The following is a 16,984-nucleotide window of genomic DNA, read 5'->3' as shown; positions in this document are numbered from 1 at the left end:
AAAATTCTTAACAATTACTGATGAGCGAACTCCATTGTGTCCACTTCACCTCGAGTTCAGAGAAATCACACTAGTGTTCAAGAATATCTCCGAACTTGACAAAATGCAGTGAAGTCAATAAGGAAGGACTAACTGAACTAGATTTGACTGGATTATAATGGTGCAATCATCTTTGAAGTGTCCCTGAGGGCTAGGGAAACATCTGGCAACTATACTAGACTGATCACAAGCCAAAATAAGATAAAATAGAAAAAAATGCCACTATTCAGACAGTGATGTTTGCAGAATCAACAAGCTAATTTAAAAGACAGGCTCAGTTATAGGACACACTTTCAACTCACTGCAGGTAGTACTGAAAGAGACAATTAAAACAAAACTGAGGGCCATTTTGAACAATGCTGCAAATCCCTTCTCTGACACACTACCATTAATAACTTCCAGCCAACAATGTATTCAAAATTATGTCAAGAAATGTTACTTTGGCTCCTTATGCCAGTAGGAATACAGCTTTATAATGCCTCACTGGCACTGGGACTGCTCTTTTTATCTCAGCCAAGTCATAAGTTTTTTATGGGTATTCTGTTGGGTATTTGAGAGGGTGTTGTTTTTTTGCTATAATATAAAAATAAATACTTGTTTATTTATTCATTGAGCTTCTGCAATTAGCTAAATCTCCCTCTTGAGACAATAAGTATCTATCTATCTATCTATTTTATTAAATGGGCAATCAACCACATATTCAACAATATACAGGCAGAGCAGAGATAACAGGCCTAATTAAAAATAATCTACCCCCTTGATGTTTGTATCATAGGTAACTCAATGGAATGCCTCCAAAAAACTTCCAGTGAAACCTGTGAGGCTTTTGCTGTATTTTGAATCAAAAAATAAATGATATTAGAATACATTTCCCCAATACTGATCCTTTTAAACCCCAGCACTCCATTATAAACAGATTAAATTCTTTCACCAGGATAGATTTACCTGATTTATATAAAATAATTTCTCAACTGAGACCATCCACCTGCCTCCTTGACCCAATACCAACAAGTTTTTTCAAAGAAGTATCTGGTGTGTATTGATAGTATTGATAGTATTGTTGATAGTATTCTTGACATAGTAAACTTGTCTTCCCAGACTGTCTTAAGAATGGTGTAGTTAAACCACTCCTGAAGAAAACTAATCTTGACTCCTCTGCTTTTGAAAATTTTAGACCTATTTCTAACCTGCCTTTCTTAAGTAAAATTCTAGAGAAAGCAGTCATTATGCAGCTAAATGACCACCTCATTAAAACATGCTATTCTTGATATGTTTCAGTCGGGTTTCAGAACAAATCACAGCACAGAAACTGCACTCGTTAAAGTAAATGGTAAATGGCCTGTATTTGATATAGCACCTACTAGAGTTCAAGAACCCCCCTAGGCGCTTTACAACACAACAGTCATTCACCCATTCACACACACATTCATACGCTGGTATTAAAGTAGTAAATTAAGTAGTAAATGACTTGTGGGTAAATGCAGACAGAGGCCATTTATCTGTTCTCATCCTCTTAGATCTGAATGCCGCATTAGATACCATTGATCACAATATTCTTAGAAATCGCCTTAGTCAATGGGTGAGCCTTTCTTGCAGTGTTTTAAATTGGTTTGAGTCCTACCTGGCAGGTAGAACATTCTTTGTTAGTTGTGGTAATTATAACTCAAAGACACAAGATATTCTATATGGTGTTCTACAAGGCTCTATCCTGGGTCTGCTGCCCTTTTCGAATTACATGCTTCCATTACATCAGATTATCTCGGGGCATAATGTGAGCTACCACAGCTATGCTAATGACATACAGCTGTATCTATCAATAGCGCCTGACACCCCGACATTCTTGATTCACTGACACAATGTCTTACTTGTGTTTCTGAATGGATGAGTAATAATTTTCTCAAACTAAAGGAGAAAACAGGTATTTTAGTGATTTGCAAAATGGATATAATGAGGTTATTAGAAATAAACTTGATGCATTAGGATTAAAAGTCAAGATGGAGGTAAAGAATTTAGGGGTAACTATTGACTCTGACCTGAATTTTAAATCACATATTAATCAGATTACTAGGAGAGCATTTTTCACTTAAGAAATACAGCAAAAGTTAGACCTCTTATAACACTGCAAGATGCTGAGAAATTAGTTCATACTTTTGTGTTCAGTCAGCTAGATTACTGTAACACACTCCTCTCAGGACTACCCAAGGAAGACAATCGAATGCAGCTGCTAGAATCTTAACTAGGAAAAGAAAATCCGAGCACATCTCTCCAGTTTTGATGTCACTACATTGGCTACCTGTGTCATTTAGAATTGACTTTAAAATACTGCTTATAGTTTACAAAGCCTTAAATAATCTCGCTCCATCCTATATTTCAGAATGTCTTACACCTTACACTTCAAATCGTAACCTTAGATCTTCAAATGAGTGTCTGCTTATTATTCTGAGAGCTAAACTTAAAAGAAGTGGTAAGGCTGCCTTCTGCTGTTATGCACCTAAAATCTGGAGTAGCTTGCCAACAGGAATTCACCAGGCTGTTACAGTGGAGCACTTTAAAACTGCTAAAACTCACTAACATGGCTTTCTCATAGATTCATTTTAATTTAATCCTGATACTCTGTATATTCATTTAATTATCATTTTATTCCTGGTGGCTCCATAACCCGTACTAACCCCTACTTTCTCTTCTGTTCCTTTTCTGGTTTTCTGTGGTGGCGATCTGCGCCACCACAACCTGATCAAAGCACCGTGATGTCCCTACACTGATGGATTAAAGGCCAGAAGTCCACATGACCATCATAATCAAGTTCTTTCATGTGAACCCTGAATACCATGAGGACTGATTGTGAGGTCATAGATGTTAATTAGAATGCCTAGAGGGGGCTGGGCGGTCTTGTAGCCTAGGAACCCCTGCAGATTCTTTTTTTTTCTCCAGCCGTCTGGAGTTTTATTTGTTTCTTCTGTCCTCTTTGGCCATCGGACCTTACTTTTATTCTATATTAATTAGCGTTCCCTAATAATGCTTCCTTAGAATGCTGGCGTCCTTCAACATCTGCAATAAGATGCTGCAGATGTTCTATTAGACGGTTATGGTGAGTGCCTTTTTCTACGCGGTGGTGTGCTGGGGAGGCAGCATAAAGAAGAGGGACGCCTCACGCCTGGACAAACTGGTGAGGAAGGCAGGCTCTATTGTAGGCACGGAGCTGGACAGTTTGACATCCGTGGCAGAGCAACAGGCGTTGAGCAGGCTCCTGTCAATCATAGAAAGTCCACTGCATCCACTGAACAGGATCATCTCCAGACAAAGGAGCAGCTTCAGCGACAGACTGCTGTCACTGTCCTGCTCCACTGACAGACTGAGAAGATTGTTCCTCCTCTACACTATGCGACTCTTCAGTTCCACCCATGGGGGGGTAAACGTTAACATTATACAAAGTTATTGTCTGTTATACCTGCATTTTTATCACTCTTTAATTTAATATTGTTCTTTTATGTATGCTGATGCTGGAGTATGTGAATTTCCCCTTGGGATTAATTAAGTATCTATCTATCTATCTAATTTATTTTGTCATTTTTCTCTTTCTTCATTATGTAAAGCACTTTGAGCTACATCATTTGTACGAAAATGTGCTATATAAATAAATGTTGATGTTGTTGTAGGTTTTGATTTATTTGAACTAATTTTTCAGTTTGGTAAAGATTAAATGCTTTTAGTGTTTATGATTTACAATAAAACTTACCTTACAGACTGACATTTAGGAAGAATACCCCACAACATTTTCACTTCATCCTCAGTCAAGTGGCAGTTGTACACATCAATCTCTTTTACTACAGAACTTTGTTCAATACAATATTTAATAACAGCGCAGTCAATGCTACTTAGTGGACATCCTCGTAGTGTAATCTGAGAAAGTATTGTCATTGCATGAGCAGCCAGTTGTGGTTCCTGCATCTCATATAAACAATATAAAAGTTGCAGGAGGAAGGGGCTTTTGACTCTGTAGCACTCTACTGCTTTTGGTATCCAGGATTGCAAACACGTTTTCAGTTCAGCAGATGACCACATTTGAAACTCTTCAAATATTTCCTTTGATTTCACATTAGTGAGACCAAAGACAAAGCGCACCACATGGATGAGATTACCATTGTTAGTATCCAAGCAGTCATTTAATAGTTCAGCAATTTCCCCGCTTGACGAGTGGGAAGCAAAATACATTGCAGCAAACAGCTCCTGAACACTTAAATGCAGAAAATGGTAAACAGTTTTGGCATCAATATCTGTCTTGTAAAACAACTTACTGAAAAATGTTGACTCACTGCCAGAGGAGTTAATTGAAAACCTACTCAAGTCTTTGTCCGTGAAGACAAGCTTCTCTTCTTTAATTCCAGCAAAGGCTAATCTGGAGACCTTTTCAATAAATGCTGTCTTTTCAGATGTGCTGCAATGATGTTCCAGTAATTTATTTATAAAATGTAATAAAACTTGAGAATCCGTCTTCATATTTTTCATAAGGTCATCACCGCACTCAGTGCCCTTTTTCATGATTGAACAAACGATCCAACAGACAAGAGGAACAAAGCACATTGAAAGTACGACATTATTACCTTTAATGATGTTAAATGCACTAAGTGCCTTATCTTGGTCTTGAAAACTTTTTATAAAATACTCCCTGATTTCATCTTCTAAAAAACCAACAATTTCTGAATAACGGTCAATTTTTACCATTTCATCAATCGCTTGTAAAGCAGTGGGTCGTGTGGTAATTAGCAGTGATGCCCGCGACATGATGTTCCTGTTCAACAATTTTATCACTGTACTTGAAGCCATCTCTTCTTGATTTCTGTCATCAGCTTTGCCAGAAGGAAGTTTAAGTTCATCAAACCCATCAAAAATGAATAGGAGATTTTCAGGCTCACACAATATCTCTTGTAAAACAGGTTTTAAACTGTCAGAACATGTGAGAATCAGGTCATCCAGACTGTCGTTTTTATTAATTTTCAGTTCTCTGCATCGTAGCTGAAATACATACTGAAATCGTTCATGGAATAGTTTACCACAGGCCCAGTCAAGCATGATTTTATGAATAGTGAAGGACTTTCCAATTCCTGCAGGACCTTGGATGACAACAGTTTTTGGCTCTTTTTTCCTTTCTTCTTCTTTTTCATCAACAGGTGAAAAGAGATTCTCAACATCAATGCTCATATTTCTATGCTTTTCCATTAGAATTGTGTGTTTTTTACCCTTTTCTTTCAACTCCTTCTCCTTGTCATCTCGCTGTTGATGCTTCTTTATAAGAGTAAGTTTGGTGTATCTAGCATTGAAGTCCACTCTTTCTCCTGGAAGGCTATTGTATTCTCTTATTTTTTCCAGCTTGTGTTTTATTTCATCTCTGTACTGACTATTGTAATCTGCAAAACAGCAGTAACAGAAGTCAGTTAAGGTATAGAATATAAATAGACTCAGTGATAGTTTGGAATCAGGGTAAGTATGAATGACTGAAATCACTCAGAACATTAGGCACATCAATAATGCTCATGACATAAACCATAATAAGAAGAAAGATAAATCTCACAAATATATAAATATAAATGTATAAATTTATATAAGTCACACAAATCTGATGTGGGATAAGAAAAGAAAAATGAAGTCAAAGCATGGAACGACACCTTTCTTTTTGGTTATTTCTCTACACATATGGCTTAAAGTTTTACAATAGCATCCATTTTTGCTTTTTTATTTTGTGTTGAAAAGGTCACCTGAAGTAGTTTCACTGCCCAGAATGAACATACATACTGTAATATCGAACAATATTGCCCTTGATTCCATCAAAAGTGACTAATAAAGGTAACATAATGTAACAAACATTATGCTACACTTACATCATCTAGTCTGTTATATAATTAAAATAACCATAAATGTAAATTTCACAGCTTGGGATGCACTTGATTTTTCATGCATGACTGCATATTTGGGACAAAAGGATGATGTTCTCACTGGTGCTTTACTTCTTAATAAAAGAATAAAAGCAATTCCGAAAGAACAATTTTGACTTATGTTTCTAAGTCTAGAACTAAGTGTAAACTACACAAAGCATTAAAATAAGATTTTTGCATTGATTTCTTTCTAGCTAATTCAACTATGTCATTCTATTGTTGGTAATTCTGTTTGCATAAAGGTTCCTGAAGAGTGCACTCATTTTTTTAAATGCTACCCATCGAGTTTCTCCAGTGGCATATACTGTACATTTTGCGACTTCAGTTGCGTCAGCTGCTCACAGGATTTTCTAAAGATTTTTTGTTTTTGTCGGTCTCTCCAATCATTTGTCTGATGTAACAGTAAATACAATACACCACTGAGGGTTCTTCTTTTGTCTATCCTGTCTGAAAAGTTTATTAGCCCTAAGCCAACAAGCAGCTGTATATACTGTACTTCTATACAGATTCTGGAAGCCTGGTTACAATCACGTACAATGTAGTTGTTTTTCCTTGATTTGTCTGCCCAGTTAGCCCAGTCCTTAACCATTAATTTCAGTTCTTCAGATTCTTTGCAAGTTGTGGGTATTGGTGCTCCAAGCAGTGTAGAAAACTGTTTGAATATCTTACACTGGTAAGTAAAATGATTATTTTCCCAACTTCAAAAAAGCCCACATCATAAACTACTGACATACTCATACATATCTGACATAAATGTCTCTTTTTCTGGTCCTTATCTACATAATCTCTAAATATTAGACAGCACATTGACTATATATAATTGAAAATTTATAATCAAGATGGAATACATACCAATTTTCCTTCTTTTTGAATGCTCCTTGCATCCACCTTCACATAACATAAAATCTGTTAGATATAAAATATGAACAATTAGGTCAGTAAATATGATTAATATACAACTAGCATATCAAAATTCCTGTTCATTACAATGGGCTTAATAATACAATGGTAAGTCCACCCATTTTAATCGTGTTGGGCATTAACAAGCAAACCTCTCTTAAGCAGATATGTCTTACATCCTGGTTTCTTTGTACATCTTGTTGCCTTTTTCTTCTGACATTCCAGCCACTACATCCCTTTTTCTTTGTGCTTCTTATTGCCTTTGTTTGTCAGACATTCCAGCCCTGTTATTGCCTTCCTTTCTCAGACATTCCAGCACTGGTGTGAACATGACAACATGAACAATATGATGTACAGATGTACACCACAAAGTTTACTATCTTATGCCAGCCACTTGTCCTTGTTCATCAGACATTCCTGTCCTCTAGTGGTTATCAGGCGACATTATGCCCAGGCACAGGTACAGTCACAGACGCCAGATAGATGGACATTTTATCACTTTATATACAGTATATAGAGATTACAATACAGAAAATATCTTCTAAATTGTATTGCAACTTCTTATGTATTATGTATTGAAATTTATATGTACTACTTTTACACTTAATGTAGTGTTTTAATCATTGTTTAAAAATACAGTATGGATTGTTTAAAATTGTACAGCTGTGCTTTTGAGTGGTGATTAGACCTTAGACTATTATTTGGAGCATTTTTCTTTCCATTCTTGAACTCTGGAGCGATTTCTAACATAGTTCAATTAATTTCTGTACAGTTGTGGCCAAATGTTTTGAGAAGTAACAAGTACAGTATTGGTTTTCACAAAGTTTGCTGTATAAACATATGGTATAAACATTTCATAAGATTCAAAGGCTTTTATTGACAATTACATTATGTTTATGCAAAGAGTCAATAGTTGCTGTGTTGGCCCTTCTTTCTTTTTCAAGACTTCTGCAATTCACCCTGGCATACTGTCAATCAACTTCTGGGCCAAATCCTGACTGATGGCAGCTCATTCTTGCATAATCAATGCTTGGAGTTTGTCAGAATTGGTGGGTTTTTGTTTGTTCACCTGCCTCTTGAGGATTGACCACAAGTTCTCAATGGGATTATCCTCTGAAAGCATCTTCTCCCAATCATCCAAGAGCAGTTTGGTGACCAACAATGCCTTTTCCAGCATGATGGAGCACCGTGCCATATGGCAAAAATGATAACTAAGTGGCTTAGGGAACAAAACATCGAAATTTCGAGTCCATAACCAGGAAACACCCCAGACCTTAATCCCATTGAGAACTTGTGGTCAATCCTCAACCCACAAATTCTGACAAACTCCAAGCACACTGAAGCAGCAAACTTTGTGAAAACCAACACTTGTGTCATTCTCAAAACTTTTGGGCATGACTGTAGATGTGATAAACAGCAACAACATAATTTATTTATATAGCACATTTTCATAAATGAAAGTAGTTTTAAGTGTTTTACAATAAAAATAACAAATCATAGTTACAATTGCATGCTTGACCAAAACAACTGTACCAAGACCTTTTGGAAAGGGTGGTTATGGCACACACAATACCTTGGAATGGTTCACATGAGGTATGAATGTGATCCAACATGAGAACAGTCTATCTGCAGGAAACTGTGCATTATGGGTAAACTTTGTGTGCGCTTTGGTTGGCCTGCTCCATAATCCGTAATTAAGCAATTTGATCATAAAAATAAGTGCACATGTATAAGTTCACAGAAAAGAGCTCGCACAATTACCAGTCAACCACATCATCCTAGCACCCGGTGAACTTTAAAGCCTCTTTGATCACATAGAAAAAAGGAGTGATTTCACTTGTGATCAGGTTGATCAAACCATAGATAGAAGTAGCAAGAAACAAATGTCCTGTGCAACTGACGGTCAAATCCTGGTATCTTTTACCACAACAGTGATGAACACAAGTGGGCGCCCTCTAAATACAATGGTAATGTGGCAAATGGAGGTAGATTAACTTTCATATTATTTAGTAAATATTAATCAAAAATTAAAAAGTGAACATTATTAAGAAAAATTTACTAGCCTAAAGACAGTTGATATGTGATTTGAAAAGAAATAGTGGTTACATTTATAGAGTAGGCTATTGGAGATTAAATACACAAATGAAATTCACCTGATGCTTCTACTGTCTAACAGAAACTGAAGCACACCACCATAATAATCGCCAAGATAAAACCTGTCCCTTCAGTAGCATGCGAACCATGTACCCTTCTAGTTATTGGATAATGGACAGTCTGTTCACAGAGCTGTGTTTGATTAGTAAAACCCATTAATTATTACAATATGTGGTGGTGTACAACACCACCACTTGTCAACCTTATGATTTTCCCAGAATAAAAATGGTTTCTGCTCAATGAAATAAATCTACAACACACTTACTGGGCACTTATGGTTACTTTCGGTTGGCTTGAAATTTTTCTGTGTGAAACACAACCGAATATAGAAATAAAAGTAACCAAACACCTGTTGATTCAACAAAAAGCAAACAGATTATGAGTGCGAAAATACCTTTACATAACAGAGAATCTTTAAATTAATTGCACTTGCTTAACCTGCTCCGTAGGTCCTACCAGATCTTTTGTTTGTATAAAAATTGTTATTAGGCTTGACCTGACTTAAGAAATCTGAAAAACAATACAAAATATTAATCAAAACCACCTTCATATTTTTAATCCAATTGATAATCAACCATTTTTAAAAATGACCTTAAAATTGTCTACACTCTCATTCTAATTCTCAATGCTGATAAGGTAGAAAATTAAATTTAAGCCTGCAACAGCCTATTATGGGAATCTAGTTATGTCATTAAACCTTTCAAATTTATTAACAATATCTTTGTAATTTTCTTGTAACTTGTATAATGTTGATTTTTTTCAAAATGTGTTGATGATTGGTGACATCTTACAAGGGGTTTAAATGAAATTCATTTTTTTGTTTTTTTTTCTCTAACATCTTTCAGTGGCAGAAATAAATTATTATGCAGATAATAAAGATGTTTTGCCATGATGTCTTATAAATATCACTAGCGTTAACCCAGTGAGAGTTTCTTGCCAACAAACTATTCAGTATTACAGTATTTGTGGTCATATTTTGCCCAACAACTTCAAAAAATACATCCAGAGACAGATTCTCAAAATGCAATGCGGAAAAGTATAAATAGAATAAACAGAAAGAAAATAACACTACAAGTGAACTTTCACCAAATATCTAAAAAGCTAATGAAAAGCACAAACTGTTTTATTTGATGCACAGTCATGTGTGCAAGAATTGCCCCCCTTCCTAATATCTTCTATTGTTGTCACAATTAATGCTTCAGGTTTTTCTAAATTAATGCTTAATATATTTAAATAGTAAAGTTATCCAACACCTGTAATGCCAGTGTGAAAAGGTAATCACCCCCTTAGTTTCTCACTGAAACATCTCATCAAAGTTCTTTGAATCTTCCCAAGCAAGTTTGGCCTGTCAAATAAGCCCAAAGGCACAGAGATGATTGATTCATGTCAGAGAGGATCCCCGAATAACATCCAAAGAAATCTATGTACATGTATTTGTGTCAAGAGATGTACTGGTGTCTCATGCACAGCAACTTAAAATTCTACAATGCTGCATTATGCCACTGCAGATAATATATGTACACTATGATGAGTAAAAGTATCTTTATTCTACAAACATTATGACATTGAAATCAACACTATTTTGAAAGTTTATCATGTGCAGTATGTATTACAATGCTCTTATTCTATCTTTAAATTGCTTAGCTTATAGTTAAATTATTTTAAAAATAATAATGTAGAGTAACATACTCAAACACACTTAAAACAAACCAGGGATGCAGGGTGCATATACAATTTCACAAATACATTTTCATTATTACTCACCTTTAACTTTATTCTTCAAGTCCTTTCTTCCAATTTCGTCCAAAGTATCTAATAAAACATCAATAGCTTTTTCTCCATAGTAGCCAGTCATAAGATGGGCAAGTTCACCAGCTGTGTCAACAGAGTTATCAGCTTGTTCCAGTTTGCCTAATGGGATATGCTTACAATGGTGCTTTGGTTCAACTGAATCCAACTTCTTCCAAAAGCGTTTAAGCTCATCTTCCTTTAATTCCATCAATACGTCTGTAGTGTGAGATCTCAGAGACTCCATTCCTAACAAAAAACAGCAACACAATAAATAAACCCATTTAAAAAATTTTACTAATACTGACATAGTACATCAAACAGATCCTGTACAAAGTGAATAAAATTCTTAAAAAACACTTTTTCAATTTACCTTGTCCATAAGAATTATTAGTCCTTATATAAAGATGTTAATACATATACATATTGTGTTACCCGCTATATCCTAACTACAGGGTCACGGGGGTCTGCTGAAGCCAATCCCAGCCAACACAGGGCGCAAGGCAGGAAACAAACCCCGGGCAGGGCGCCAGCCCACTGCAGGACGCACGCACACATACCAAGCACACACTAGGGACAATTTAGGATTGCCAATACACCTAACCTACATGTCTTTGGACTGTGGAAGGAAACCGGAGCACCCAGATGAAACCCACACAGACATGGGCCGAACATGCAAACTCCACACAGGGAGGACCCGGGAAGCGAACCCAGGTCTCCTAACTGCGAGGCAGCAGCGCTACCACTGCGCCACCATGCATAATTATTATTATATAATAATAATATAATAATTTAAATTATTTTTTTATATTTAATTAGGTTCAGTTCTAATTAATCTGAAATAAAACAATGACCATTGCTCCTTTGATAAGTACACTGATGACAACATGCTCATAGGATGCATATCAGGGAAGGATGGAAGCCACTATCTAAATCAAGTGCACTGTATGGTAAACTGGTGCAATAAAAACTATCTCACCCTGAACATAAAAAAGACCAAAGAAATGATATTTGGTTTTTAGGAACAGAAATCTGTATGTTCACCCATTGTTGTTCATGGGGAGGAGGTAGAAATAGAAATACTTAGAAACTAACCTAGATAATAATCTTAACTGGAATACAAATACAAACAAAAATGCTTAAAATGCAATCAGTGCTTATTTCTCAATCCGTAAACTTAAACTATTTAAGGTAGAAAAGGTCCTCATGTTGTTCTTTTATTGTTGTATGGTCTAGTCTGTGTTCACTTTCAGTCTAATTGCCTGTTTTAGCTGTCTGACAAACCAAAATTTAAAAAAGCTCCAGCAGATTACTAAGCATGCAACTGAATTTACTGGGGCTGACGCAGATGATCTGGCAAGTGTGTGTCAGGGGACAATGCTAAAGGAACTGGATATCATCTCAACTGATCATAGACATTCGTTACATGTAGAACTTAACTTCAGTAAATCAGGAAGGATAGTCACTTTGAAAACCTACACAAATCTTCCTAGTGGCATACAAATTTTTAATAAGAAATGTCAGAGAAAATGATTGGTTTGATATGTATCCTGTAACCATTTTTGTGTAAATATGCACTATCGAACTGCCTTACCTTAGCCTGTCTTGTCTCTATTTGTTTTGTTGCATTTCTTTCTGTCTGTTATTAGAGGAAACTGAGAAGGCAAATTTCATGTTTTCTTGTTTAAACATGTCTAAATAAAGAAACTTTTAAATCTTGAAACCGTAAAATCTAGTTGAGCCACTCAGATGTCTAATAAAATGTTTGGATTCATAAGCATTATCACTGGTTATTATACCCTTCTCTTTCTCATTTCCTATCTTTGGATCCTGCTGTAGCACTATGCATCACTAAACCATTGTTAAAATTTTCCATTTATCTTATGGAATGTGTTACGGGCTAGAAGTACTATAGTACAGAAACTCATACATGATCAGGGCTCAATGATTTCATGAATGAAAGGTAATATAAATGCCCAGAAGGAGCTAGGCAGACCTAGGTTGAAAACACTTTGCATTTTTAGACTACTGAAGACCGTAAGTAACCAGAGCCTTATTTTCTACCAGGTTTGCCATACTGGAGTTTTTTTTTTCCCTCTCCTCTCCTGCCATTTTGCCATAGCGTGGTCATTCCCAAAATAAACAAATTACCCCATGCTAATTTGTTTTTTACTTTTTTATTATTTGACTCTGACCTGAATTTTAAATCACATATTAATCAGATCACTAGGACAGCATTTTTTCACTTAAGAAATATAACAAAAGTTAGACCTCTTATAACATTGCAAGAGGCTGAAAAATTAGTTCACACTTTTGTTTTCAGTTGGCAAGAATAATGTAACGCACTCCTCTCAGGACCACCAAAAAGAGACATCAATCTATTGCAACTAGTGCAGAATGCAGCCGCTAGAATCTTAACTCGGAAAAGAAAATACCAGTACATCACCCCAGTTCTGATGTCACTACATTGGTTACCTGTGCCATTTAGAATTGACTTTGATATACTTCTTATGGTTTACAAAGCCTTAAATAATCTCACTCCATCTTATATTTCGGAATGTCTTACACACCAAATTATAACCTTAGATCTTCAAATGAGTGTCTCCTTAGAATTCTAAGAGCTAAACTTAAAAGAAGTGGTGAAGCGGCCTTCCACTGTTATGTACGTAAAATCTGGAATAGCTTGCCAAAAGGCATTCGCCAGGCTAATACAGTGGAGCACTTTAAAACACTGCTGAAAACACATTACTTAAACATGGCTTTCTCACAGCTTCATCTTAGTTAAATCCTGATACTCTGTATATTCAATTAATTATCATTATTATTCATGGTAGCTCCAAAACTAACCCCTACTTTCTCTTCTGTTCTTTTTCCGGTTTTCTGTGGTGCCGATCTGCGGCACCACCATCTAATCAAAGCACCGTGATGTCCCTACATTGATGGATTAAAGGCCAGAAGTCCACATGAACCATCATTATCAAATTCTTCCATGTGAACCCTGAATACCATGAGGACTGATTGAGGTCATTTATGCTAGGTAGAATGCCTAGAGGGGGCTGGGCGGTCTCGTGGCCTGGAACCCCTGCAAATTTTATTTTTTTTCTCCAGCCGTCTGGAAGTTTTTGTGTTTTTTCTGTCCTCCCTGGTCATCAGACCTTACTTTTATTCTATGTTCCCTAATTTTAAATATTTTGTCTTTTTTTCTCTTTCTTCATCATGTAAAGCACTTTGAGCTACATTGTTAGTATGAAAATGTGCTATAGAAATAAATAATGTTGTTGTTATTTTACTATTCTCACCATTTTATTGTTGTTAAGGTACACTAGTATCATTTTCTAGGAACAGTAAGGAAATTTCGTCAGACAATGAGCATTAATTGTAGTGCAGTCAAATGTATCAGAAGTACTACATAACCAAGTGTTTTTCTGTATACTAGTAGACTTTTTTCACACCAAAGGCTAATATTATCAGCAGGCAGTCTGTTGTGGTGGTTAAGGCTTTGGTTCAAATCCTGCTAAAGACACTGTGTGACCATAAGCAAGTCACTTCACCTGCCTGTGCTCCAAGTGGAAAAGAAAAGAAATGCAACCAATTGTATCTCTGATTTTGAAAGTCGCCTAAGATAAAGGCATCGGTCAACTAAAGAGGTACTAATTATAATAATATTATAAGGTCACTGGGGCTGCTTATTCTTGAAATGCTATATACAATTGTATATGAGGAAAATATTCCTGCTTTTTCTGCTCCTCGGCCTTTGTTTCATGTGCAGTATGAGAGTAGCTGCAATGTCCAATTGTCTCTTACAAGTGGGTTGTCATACAATCGGAAGAATTTCATCTGATGTCACTGTCAAGTTTCATTGTACATCAATCATAGCATATTGAACATTGGGTATTGCCATTGTCATTCTCAATTTCACATTTTTGATTTCAAAAATCTAAATAAATATCAACACACAAAAGCATCTTAGGAAAACTTTACTGGAAACACACACTACTGTAAATTACATACACATTGTGCCTCTAGTTGTATATGTAAAATAGACCATATTGTCTGTGCCTCAACCATCAGTTTGTCCAGTTATGCCTTTTTCTTTTCTTTTTACTTTCAGAGCAAAGTATGGCAAGAGTCAGGAACACATCTTTTTTCCTGTCCAGGACTTCGCCAAACGTTAAGTCATCTAATGGTTACTTGTGCTATTCACATAGCCCATTAGTTACTTCTGCTGCATCCTTCATTTGCAGCACAACAAAAAGCATGTATTTTAGCATAATTTTAATAAAACATTTACAAATGAAAGAACATGAGTCGGCTAGCTTTCTTTTTTCTATAATATCACCAAATTTCAACCAAATCTGTCAACACATTTTTGAGATTTTGGGGTATTTCATTTTTCTATTGGGGGGAGGTTAAATCTAAATATTAATAAACTGAAATGTCCTTTATTTGCACATACCTAATGTCCTAGATATCCAATGTTGTCAAATATCAGCTTTATAACTGAATGGGAAACATTATTTTTGTTGCTGAGTGCGTGAGTGAATGAGTCAGTCAGTGAATCAGCTTTGCATTTTATATCTATATATTTTATGTAAAGCACATTGAGTTGCATTCAAAGTATGAAATGCGCTATATACAGTACAGTAGATACACTATATGGACAAAAGTATTGGGACACACCTCTTAATTATTGAATTCAGGTGTTTCATTCAGAGCCATTGCCACAGGTGTATAAAATTAAGCACCTTGCCATGCAGTCTCCATTTACAAACATTTGTAAAACAAAATGGGTCATTCCAAAGAGCTCATTGACTTCTACTATTACTATTATAGGATGCCACCATTACAAATATGGTTATTACACATAGGAAGTAAAACTGTTAGGTTTGAATACACAACGGACGGTCTGAAAATCAAGAGTACACCTTAATGGAAGGATTTGGGAGTCACAGTGAACTCTAAGCTATCGACTTTCTGACAATGTTCAGAAGCCATTAAGAAGGCTAACAGAATGTCAGGTTATTTAGCGCCTTGATTTGTGGAGTAGAAGTCCAAGGAGGTTATGCTCAAGCTTTATAATACAATGGTGAGGACTCATCTTGAGTACTGTGTGCAGTTTTGGCTTTCAGGCTACAAAAAGGACATAGCAGCGCTAGAAAAGGTCGAGAGAAGAGAGACCAGGCTGATTCCAGGGCTATAGGGGATGAATTATGAGGAAAGATTAAAAGAGCTGAGCCTATACAGTTTAAGCAAAAGAAGATTAAGAGGTGACATAATTGAAGTGTTTAAAATTATGAAGGGAATTAGTACAGTGGATTGAGACTGTTATTTTAAAATGAGTTCATCAAGAACACAGGGACACAGTTGGAAACTTGTTAAGGGTAAATTTCGCACTAAAATTAGTAAGTTTTTCTTTACACAAAAAGTGATAGACACTTGGAATAAGCTACCAAGTAGTACGGTAGACAGTAAGACTTTAGGGACTTTCAAAACTCGACTCTATGTTTTTTTGGAAGAAATAATAGGACGGGCAAGCTTTGTTGGGCTGAATGCCCTGCTCCCATCTAGAGTGTTCTAATATTCTAATAAGATGGTGTGGTCTTTGGCCGGCTTGTCATCCTGGCCAGTACCCCCAGGCCGCCAGATGGAGCCCTAACTGCAGTATGGAGGTGCCCCGAAGACCAGCAGGGAGACATGGACTATGTAGTTTTTATACACGACACTGCTGGATACCACAGGGGTCGCAAGAGGGAGCTGCAGGGAGGACCGAAGACTCATTTGTGCCCTATAACCCGGAAGTACGTCAAAGGAAGAGCGACGTGCTTCTAGGGTGAGAAGAAGGACTTTTTACCTGACCCGGAAGTGATACAGGATCACATGGACTGGGGATTGGGAACACTTCCAGGTCAGGGAATATAAAAGGACTCTGGGAACTCCAGACAAGGAGCTGAGCTGGGTGGAAGGGTGGCAACGCGTCTGGGAGTCGGAGGATTGTATTTGTGATTAATTACTGGTTTGTATATGAGTATAGTGGACTGTGGCATTTAAATCAAGTTGATTATTGGACTTTTACCTGGTGTCTGGAGTCTTGGACAGGGGTTCAAGGGAACGATAGCACCCCCTATCTGTCACAATGGTTTGTGACATTTCACCCTGTAGCAAGAAGGTAATTT

The 16,984-nt window shown here is 36.5% G+C and overlaps 1 protein-coding gene across 3 annotated transcripts in view; it reads right to left on the bottom strand.

Annotated features, from left to right (window-relative positions):
- Positions 1 to 16,984, bottom strand: part of LOC120528082 — a 143,860-nt gene that overhangs the window by 114,018 nt on the left and 12,858 nt on the right. For all 3 annotated transcript variants that reach the window (XM_039752096.1, XM_039752095.1, XM_039752097.1), the window contains 3 exons: positions 10,788 to 11,060; positions 6,822 to 6,875; positions 3,776 to 5,444 (listed from right to left, as the gene is read on the bottom strand). In XM_039752096.1, the coding sequence (XP_039608030.1) occupies positions 3,776 to 5,444; positions 6,822 to 6,875; positions 10,788 to 11,058 (1,994 nt within the window). In that variant the 5' untranslated portion in view covers positions 11,059 to 11,060. The remainder of the gene's footprint in view (positions 1 to 3,775; positions 5,445 to 6,821; positions 6,876 to 10,787; positions 11,061 to 16,984) is intronic.

This window comes from Polypterus senegalus, chromosome 4 (genome assembly GCF_016835505.1).
Source record: "Polypterus senegalus isolate Bchr_013 chromosome 4, ASM1683550v1, whole genome shotgun sequence".
Classification (NCBI taxonomy): domain Eukaryota; kingdom Metazoa; phylum Chordata; class Cladistia; order Polypteriformes; family Polypteridae; genus Polypterus; species Polypterus senegalus.
This window is presented reverse-complemented; position numbering and strand designations above follow the sequence as displayed.